Source organism: Centruroides vittatus, unplaced genomic scaffold (assembly GCF_030686945.1).
Source record: "Centruroides vittatus isolate TY-2023 unplaced genomic scaffold, ASM3068694v2 contig_786, whole genome shotgun sequence".
Lineage (NCBI taxonomy): Eukaryota > Metazoa > Arthropoda > Arachnida > Scorpiones > Buthidae > Centruroides > Centruroides vittatus.
Window position 1 is genome coordinate 28,932 of NW_027122506.1, and position 10,495 is coordinate 39,426.

Below are 10,495 nucleotides of genomic sequence, written 5' to 3' on the forward strand. Positions count from 1 at the left end.
TAATTGCTAATTAGTATTAAAATAACTTATTATGAAATGTATATATGATTGGTCACTTCGATGGGTATGACGTGATTTATAATTTACCTTTCGATTGGTTATTTCAATACAGGGAAATTCTATGGTTAAACTTAGTACTTTTGGACGGTTCGACTAGTATTTTTTCTCGAGAGGCCGATAGATAGAAAAATCAAAAAGAACCTTTATTTTCAGAATATTTATGTTTCTGTTGCTGTCAACAATCAGTGGTAAAGCTTCAACGTTTTTCTCGGATGATAACTATGAAGAGTTTCTTCAGGTATGTTCTTATATTTTTATAGTATATATATTTCAGTTTTTGTCATAGACATGTTGAGAACACTGTAATAATATAAAGTTTTTTTATTGAGTGTAAACTATATTATCATTTGAATATTTACAAATTATAGCTTTGGACTATTACTTTTCTTCTTAAGTGCTAAATATTTTTTGTGTTCTTGTGAGAAAAATGAAAAGTCAGGTAAGAGCAACAGTATTAATTAATACACAACTAAATGAAAATAATCGTGATTGACTGAAAACTCATTTTTTTGAATATTTTTAGGAATTGTACGTAGGATGGTTGGCGGTTCGCTTGCAAAAAAGGAACAATTCCCATTCTTAGTGAGTTTTTTTTAATCGCTTCTTCAAGTTTTATACAAATAATTCTTTATCTATAAATAAATTTATGGTTTAGGTAGCCATATTCAGAAAAAATAAATTTCGTGGTGGATTTTCGTTAATAACATCGAAGACATTAGTTGGAGCAGCGCATGTTATAGATAGGTACTCCACGTTTACTTTAATATTAATGAATAAAACTCTAATTAGACGATGAATATTTTGATACTTTTTGGTTAGTGTTAGATATCAATTCAATTCTATTTAAAATTTTTAAGAATATTCGTAATAAATACAATAAAAATAGGAATATGATTTGAATTGGAACAACTTAACTGTCTGAACAAACTAACAACGATATGTGCTACTCCTACCTATGCGATTCAAATACAAATTTTGGCAAACCTCATTTTTTGTAGACAAGACTGTCTAATTATACACTAAGGATTATTTACATAATCATTCATGAGGCCAGGATTATCTAATAGTGTTTCAAATTCAAAACTACCTCTTATATTAGGTTTTGATTTTATAAAAACTGACTACACTCCTTCAGTTGAAAAATAAAGTTGACGAAGACCTTCTTGCACGATTTTCTGGCACTCCAGTAGCAAAACAGTGCCAAGGGTTACTTTTCAAAATAAAAAATATTTAAGGTTGAAAATAAATCATTATAGACGGAAAATGGTGAATATAGCTCAAAGTTAGAATTATGTGTGGCACCATGTATTCTTCTTCTTCTTCCTTGCCCTTAATCCAGTGAAGCCTGAGTTGAACCACGGACCAAACGCCTCTATAATTTTGTGTCTTTCTACTACTACTATACAAACGCCACTATTACATCTTCAATTCTTTTTCTTGGGTCTTCAGCTATCTTGTCCATCCCTCTTTATCTGGGTATTTCCTCATTCCCTCAACTTTGCTATTCACTTGGTATGTTATAACCATCTCAGTCTAATTTTTTCTACCTCGTTCCCTAATTTTCTATTCCTGTTCTTTTCCATATTTTTTTCATTTCTTATCCTGTCTCTTCTTGTCTTATTTAGCATGCTTCTGATTTCATTTCTTCTGCCTGAATATTTTTATCTTCTCTCCGTGATGTAGTTCTTGCTGCAGCTCCCTGGGTCAATGTTGGTACAAAGTATAATTGACAAAGGACATCATTACATTTGATATTATGAGATACAGTAGAGAGTCGTTAATCCGAACCCGGTTATCCGAAACGTTGGTTATCCGAACGCTTTCCAGTCGGACTGTGTCGTGCCGAATCGAACTTTTTTGATACTAGATTTACTTCTAAAGTATAATTTTTATGTTTTTATATTTTTCAATATATTTATTTTGTTTGTACAAAATGCAGAAATAATTTTTAACGATACGATAGCCTCGATTATTATTATAAAAATTTTCGTTAGGCATAAAATCGACGAAAATTCAACACGAAGCGACACGCAACGGAGAAAAATTTGAACATCGGACAGGTTAATATATTTTTTCGTACAAAGTCGGTAATCGGAACAAATGACTAATCGGAACAACTCCAGTCCCCAATTGATTCCGATTTTCGACGCTCTACTGTATTAGAATCAACAACTGTAGTGCCTTTGACCGACGTGCTTCTTCTCTTTCTCTGTAAATTGCAAACGTTTTCGAACCTCGTTGGGTTCTTCCTCAGGCGTAACGGAATTCTGTTCTACAAAATTTAAATATCTCGTCGAAGTTGACCGTTGATTTATAAAAAATTGCATTCTGGAACGCTGTTGCATGCAGCCGATGTCGTCATATTAGACTTGCGCGATGTGAGTATAGCGCTACTTCAGGGATCTGTTGAGAAAGGCTTCCCAAGCCGATGATAAGTTGACCTCCTTTTTAAAATTGATGCAGTGTGTGTTGCTGCGGGTGTTGAGTAAGATGTATATAGCCTCAAGCCATTTGAGGTGATCTTGTCAAAACGTGGAGTGAATAATTGCGGCACGGGTGAAAAGAGGCTCTATTTCTGGGTCGGATTAATAGACTGCTAGGGCGGTGTTTTGTCTATGGTGTAATATGTCCGCTTTGTGCTCATTAATCCTCGTTTGTATGTTGCGTTTGGTGGATCCGATGTAGATGGCTTCGCTGTTATCCCTGTGGTCGGCGATGGGTATAGAGTATATTCCCGGAAGTCTGTTTCTATCCGGAGCGTCTTTTCCGTTCCTAAGCCACTCGAAAATCGTTGGGCATCTCCTGAAAGCTAAGCGGATATCCTTTTTCTTCGCTATTTGGTAGTATATGGCCTTCAGTGCCGGATTGTAGGTGATCGGTATATATTTAGGTGGGGAACCATTGGAAGGAGGGGTGTGGGTGGGAAGAAGTCGTAGGACCTCAAAGTTGTTTTTGCGTGCAATGTCGTGATATCCGTGTTGTTTAGCTATACTCTTGATGTGCCGCATTTCCGAGTTGAAGGCAGCTTGTGAGGAGGAATGGGTGAGTGCCCTTTTGAGTAATGCCTTAAAGGCTGCCATCTTGTACTGCGGACGATCACAGGAGAATGCGGGAATATATAGAGGTTCGGTAGATGGTTTGTGATAGACTTGCGTATTGATGGAAGATCCTTCTATGGTGATGTAAATGTCGAAGAAGTGTGCTTGGGTATGGTGGGCTTGGTCCAGTTCTACTGTTAATCCATATGAGTTGTCGTTGAAAGTGTCAACTAAGGCTCGGATATTTGGGATGTCCTTCCATAATATAATGATAGCATCGATATACCTTTGGTAAAGGAGGATATGTGAGCGTTGAGAAGAAATGACTTCTGATTCCAGTTTTCTGACCACAAGCTCGCAGAGGTCTCCTGCGACTGGGCTTCCCATAGGTACACCCCGTTGTTGTTGGTACGTAACACCGTTGAATTTAAAGAACGAGTTAAAGCAGATCAGGTGTGCCATTTCTAGGATGTTAGGTTGTAACGTGCTGTCTTGAGTGATGCTCATGAGTGTATCCCTTATTGCCAAAATACCGGTATTTTCTATCAAACTCCCACCGGTATTTTGGCCAATAAGGGATACACTCATGAGCATCACTCAAGACAGCACGTTACAACCTAACATCCTAGAAATGGCACACCTGATCTGCTTTAACTCGTTCTTTAAATTCAACGGTGTTACGTACCAACAACAACGGGGTGTACCTATGGGAAGCCCAGTCGCAGGAGACCTCTGCGAGCTTGTGGTCAGAAAACTGGAATCAGAAGTCATTTCTTCTCAACGCTCACATATCCTCCTTTACCAAAGGTATATCGATGCTATCATTATATTATGGAAGGACATCCCAAATATCCGAGCCTTAGTTGACACTTTCAACGACAACTCATATGGATTAACAGTAGAACTGGACCAAGCCCACCATACCCAAGCACACTTCTTCGACATTTACATCACCATAGAAGGATCTTCCATCAATACGCAAGTCTATCACAAACCATCTACCGAACCTCTATATATTCCCGCATTCTCCTGTGATCGTCCGCAGTACAAGATGGCAGCCTTTAAGGCATTACTCAAAAGGGCACTCACCCATTCCTCCTCACAAGCTGCCTTCAACTCGGAAATGCGGCACATCAAGAGTATAGCTAAACAACACGGATATCACGACATTGCACGCAAAAATAACTTTGAGGTCCTACGACTTCTTCCCACCCACACCCCTCCTTCCAATGGTTCCCCACCTAAATATATACCGATCACCTACAATCCGGCACTGAAGGCCATATACTACCAAATAGCGAAGAAAAAGGATATCCGCTTAGCTTTCAGGAGATGCCCAACGATTTTCGAGTGGCTTAGGAACGGAAAAGACGCTCCGGATAGAAACAGACTTCCGGGAATATACTCTATACCCATCGCCGACCACAGGGATAACAGCGAAGCCATCTACATCGGATCCACCAAACGCAACATACAAACGAGGATTAATGAGCACAAAGCGGACATATTACACCATAGACAAAACACCGCCCTAGCAGTCTATTAATCCGACCCAGAAATAGAGCCTCTTTTCACCCGTGCCGCAATTATTCACTCCACGTTTCGACAAGATCACCTCAAATGGCTTGAGGCTATATACATCTTATTCAACACCCGCAGCAACACACACTGCATCAATTTTAAAAAGGAGGTCAACTTATCATCGGCTTGGGAAGCCTTTCTCAACAGATCCCTGAAGTAGCGCTATACTCACATCGCGTAAGTCTAATATGACGACATCGGTTGCACGCAAAAGCGTTCCAAAATGCAATTTTTTATAAATCAACGGTCAACTTCGACGGGATATTTAAATTTTGTAGAACAGAATTTCGTTACGCCTGAGGAAGAACCCAACGAGGTTCGAAAACGTTTGCAATTTACAGAGAAAGAGAAGAAGCACGTCGGTCAAAGGCACTACAGTTGTTGATTCTAATACAGTAGAGCGTCGAAAATCGGAATCAATTGGGGACTGGAGTTGTTCCGATTAGTCATTTGTTCCGATTACCGACTTTGTACGAAAAAATATATTAACCTGTCCGATGTTCAAACTTTTCTCCGTTGCGTGTCGCTTCGTGTTGAATTTTCGTCGATTTTAAGCCTAACGAAAATTTTTATAATAATAATCGAGGCTATCGTATCGTTAAAAATTATTTCTGCATTTTGTACAAACAAAATAAATATATTGAAGAATATAAAAAACATGAAAATTATACATTCGAGCGTCGTTAATTGGAACGTCGGTAATCGAAATGGCCGGAAATCGGAACGATTTTCAGTCGGACTGTGTCGTGCTGAATTTGATACTAGATTTACTTCTAAAGTATAATTTTCATGTTTTTTATATTCTTCGATATATTTATTTTGTTTGTACAAAATGCAGAAATAATTTTTAACGATACAATAGCCTCGATTATTATTATAAAAATTTTCGTTAGGCTTAAAATCGACGAAAATTCAACACGAAGCGACACGCAACGGAGAAAAATTCAACACGAAGCGACACGCAACGGAGAAAAATTTGAACATCGGACAGGTTAATATATTTTTTCGTACAAAGTCGGAAATCGGAACAAATGACTAATTGGAACAACCCCAGTCCCCAATTGACTCCAATTTTCGACGCTCTACTGTACTTTAGAAGTAAATCTAGTATCAAAAATGTTCGATTCAGCACGACACAGTCCGACTGAAAATCGTGCCGATTACCGGCCATTCCTATTACCGACGTTCCAATTAACGACTCTCTACTGTATTCTGTGCATTTAATATTCATTTTACGGATACATAACGTATTTCTGCCCAGATCTTTTGTTTGTACATGCGTTACGCTAATTACTAATCATGAAGTATTAGTATGCCGGATTATTATCGGATAAATCTGTCTTACAAGATGCCAAATTATCAGTGCCGATTTAACAAACTTCTACTGTATAGATGAGAATTCTCATGCATAGGCGATTGTATTTGGAAGCATCAAAAACAAGTTGTTTAATGAAAGTTTGGTAATCATACGTGTAGGGGAGTATGTGGATTTATGTTTGTATGTGGGGTGTGTGTTCATGTATATTTGCGTATGCTTTTGTGTGTGTGTATGTGTGTGCACTCATATAAAAATGAATAAATATTTAAAAAGAATAATAACGATATAACACCGCATAGATAGTCTTACATATTTTATACAACTACAGAAATATGTTTACAGATCAAAATAATAATAAAAATATATGAAATCATTTTATAAATATTTATGCATTACATATTTACAGAGCTTAATGATTATATATTTAAAAATATATTTTTTACTAGAGATGGAATGGTAGATTTATTTGGAAGAATAAGAAACGTTAATAAATATCGAGGAGAGAAAATAAAATTTGCTAGTAGAATTTTACATCCAGATTACGTTCCAGGGATATTTTACAATGACATTGCTCTTCTGATTCTTCAAACTGGTATTAACAATATCAGTCCAATTGCTTTACCACCAAGAAATTTAGAATTTACTAAAGGGGATGCCACGTTTGCTGGTTGGGGATTAACTGGTCGAAGTAAGTTTATCATTCATATTAAAATTTTAAGGAGTTTGTTTCATTTACAACTTTTTATACATTTTAAAAATGTGTTCAATCAATGTATTTAAACATACTTGCAGGTAGCAAAGATCTTTTTTAATTAACCACTTGGATTGGACCGTGGCACTACAACAGCAACTACACGCAAACAAATAATTGTCTTATCTATTTCAGGAAAAGGAGATAAAACCTCGTTCCTTCGTTTTGCAAAAGTAAACGTAGTGGACCCTCAACAACCATCAAATAAGTTTAACTTTACTTCAACCGGTAAAGAAATTATGACAGTAACTCCTGGTGTTCATGGAATGAATGTAAAATTCTTAACATTTTTGATATTGACGTAACTATTAATGGTATTCTACTAAATATAATAATTTATTTCTGTTTACAGGGTGATTCCGGTTCGCCACTGATGATCACAGAACAGAATCAGTTAGGAAGATACATTCTCATTGGTGTTTTGAGTAGTTGTAGCACTGATGATCATGAACCTGACGTTTACATGTCAACCAGTGCTTATTTTGATTTCATACAAAATAAGAGTATTGGTACCCCGACATATGTTGATGTACGTTGATTAATTAAAAAATATGGATATATTTCTCAATTATAAATAAATTTCACTGTTTTAATTTACTCTCGATAACAATAATTAAAATTAGAATGATGAATAATTATATTTTCAGTCCAATTATGTAATCGTTATTTTTTAAATTAAAATTTAAACGAATTAAGCAACGGAATGCATCTATAATCTCCACTCCTGGGAGTACTTTCTATAGGAACAGGCTCCAATTTAGATGTTAAAAACTTCACATGATCAGCTCGTTGGTCAGGTTGAATCCACGTATTCAGTGATTTTATTCATTCTATCACGATTTAGGTGTATCAAAGTCTTAATTATCTTTATAAACGTGTCTGTTTTTATAAACAGTCATATTTTCGAACCTAAACATAAAACAATGCAATTAAAAGTACCTGTTGAATATGCCACAAAAATCTCAAAATCTTGAAAAAATTAAATACTATTAACGGGACCGTGACAATATTGGCTAAAATTTTCCGTAGCATAACCGTTGAATTTTTATAAACGTTTATGCTTTAATTATTGCAGAAAACAGTTGAAAATAGTCACAACTCATATATATAAAAGTGCTTTCATTTAACGTAATTCCATTTCCTGACTTTCCATTTCCATAAACGTAATTATATGTTTTATGCTTCAAAATTGTATATGAAGTACGCATAGTAAAAACATGGAATGCGTTTAATTGTGCTTTTTTCAAGGCAATATCTCTGGGACTTCAGCAATTAAATTATTACTTACTTAAAGTTTGACTAATGCAGAAGTTTTAAATTTTGAAACACCAACTATTTTCTGGGAATCTGTATACAAACCGGTAAAAAATATTCGTAACAATATTCGATAATGTCACTTTGTGAATAATAGTAATTTGTCATTTGTTAAAACAAACAATTAGGGTCAATTTTTAAAAAGCCCTTATTAATCTATACCGGAACCTCTACTATCTGGATGATCCCTGCATCACACATGTAATATGACGTCATTATCGACTGTAATGAAGCCTCTCTACTTACCTGATGATTCATAGAGCGATACAGTCACTGTCTTACGTGTCTTCACACTTCGCGCGAAATGGAAAGCGATTTTTAATGAAATATGAGAATTTTTAAAAATGACAGCAAAATTTTCAACTTTAAATTTAAAAATATAAATATATTTTATTTTGTATTTGAATTTTTAATCTAATAATTGCTATTTTTTGCAAATATTAGATTAGACCTAGTATTCGAATACAAGTTGATTATATGTAAATAATTACAGAAATTCAAGTAAACGATTGTAATTGGAGAATTAAAATTCTTCAAGAAGCCACGTCCACGAAAATTTGGTCAAATATCAAACATAAGTTTTTCAGAACATCCAGAACATTTTGCGACTGAATGGTTTTCAATTTTTGCATTAGAATATTATATTGTTTGAATACAGTCGTGTCCGCATAAGTCGACACCATCAATTAAGTAGTCAGTTTTCTGTGGTCCCGGCCGACTTACATAGGCATTAATGTTAAAAAAACTCGACACCGTTTAACTCGTCACCACTACATAAGTCGACATACTTCTGCTGTCCCACACTCTGAAAAGTCGGCACCCCCTCCTGAAAAAATGAATTCATCCACACATGTGGTGCAAACTCATTTTTTCAGGAGGGGAGTCGATTTATTTATTAATATATAATTAATATATTTAATATATTAATATTATTAATATATATATACATATTAATAAAAATCCCTTAACGTTTTATGCATTTTTATGTATAAAATAATAATAGATAAACAAAAAGAAAATATACAATTTACATCAACGTCACACCAGAATCCAATTTTGCATTTTCTTACGCTAGAGGCATTAAGAATCCTTAGACGTTACTTGACAATTGCGAAGATGATGTTTTCGAGGCGTTCGTGATCGTTGAAAAACAAAGTCGAGACAGTTAAGTGCTCAAAACAAACAACACTAAACGAATTTTTCAGTTTTACATCTACAGAGTAATTGTAAATGGAGGACACAATGTATTGTAAGCCTATACTACTGTTTAACGCAATACTGTATTTTCCTAATTGTAGTTTTGTGGTTTTTTTTCCCAACTTCGTTTAGTCGTCACATCGGATAACTCGACACATTTCCACTTCCCCTTGGGGTGTCGACTTATGCGGAGTCGACTATATATTGTTTCTAAAAAATGTATACACGACATTGAACAAGTTATAATGGAATACAGGTATCCTTCGTACTGTACAACACAGTAGTTCCGTCCGGAAAAGTGCCGTGTTATGCGAATCCGTGCTATACGAAACAAACGACTAATGCAAGACAGAGTTAGGTTCAAAAGTTACCAAAAGTATACTATTGTTTTTCATTACTACGAAAAACATGTTCATGAAAGCAATTAATGGAAAATCCCAAAGTATTATCAAAATTAGTTCCTCAAGGTTTATTATATTTTGGGGTTTCTCGTCGTAATTAATAGAAAATGGAAAAGTCTAATCAAACCTGATCGAACAGATTTTGAGAACGAATACAGTTCTGTAAGCCACATAGAAGAGGCCTCGCTAACGCTTTGTCTCAACGACCGGAAGATCGAACCCAACTGGAGATTATCGTTTTGTGGTCATTTCAGGCTTTCGTGTCTATAAAAGTAATTATAATTATTACAATTTAGGAAGCAATATTCAAAAGAAAACAATTTGTTAGAGCTTTTTCGTTAATAACAGAACAAACGTTAATTGGATCAGCGCATGTTATACAGAGGTATGATTTCTTTAACTTTTTCAACTTATTTGGAATAGGTCATTTATCTTTCTTCGGAATGTTAGCTAATCCCTAATTTCAGTCAAGCCTATTCATAACGGGAGACATTATCTCCAGCAACGTACCTATTAATATACAATCCTCATATTATTATTTTGGTATTCTTCAAATTTTTTCTGATGGAAGATGGGATGACTGTGCAGTTAAGCCGTGGTTAGTCTCTTGCCTCTGGTTCTGCATAAGATCTTTAGCAGATGTCATTAAAATATAATGTTTTCAAGGTATATTGTTATTGAACATATGCTTGAGAAAAAACTATGAAGATGAGATTGGCCAATGGATACTGAAATAATTGAAAGGGCACTCAGCAATAATAAATGGAATCTCTGCAGAGTCAAATCGAAGATCCAGGAAAAACAAAAGACATACTCTATATATATTAGTTCATTA

The 10,495-nt window shown here is 35.2% G+C and overlaps 1 protein-coding gene across 1 annotated transcript; it reads left to right on the forward strand.

Annotated features, from left to right (window-relative positions):
* Nucleotides 1-251: 251 nt before the first annotated feature.
* LOC136981635 (clotting factor G beta subunit-like) lies at nt 252-7,323 on the forward strand. Its single transcript, XM_067277966.1, has 6 exons — nt 252-298; nt 584-642; nt 716-804; nt 6,444-6,685; nt 6,884-7,020; nt 7,101-7,323. The coding sequence occupies exons 2-6, from the start codon at nt 598-600 to the stop codon at nt 7,284-7,286; spliced, it is 699 nt and encodes a 232-aa protein (XP_067134067.1). The 5' UTR covers nt 252-298; nt 584-597; the 3' UTR covers nt 7,287-7,323.
* Nucleotides 7,324-10,495: the final 3,172 nt, after the last annotated feature.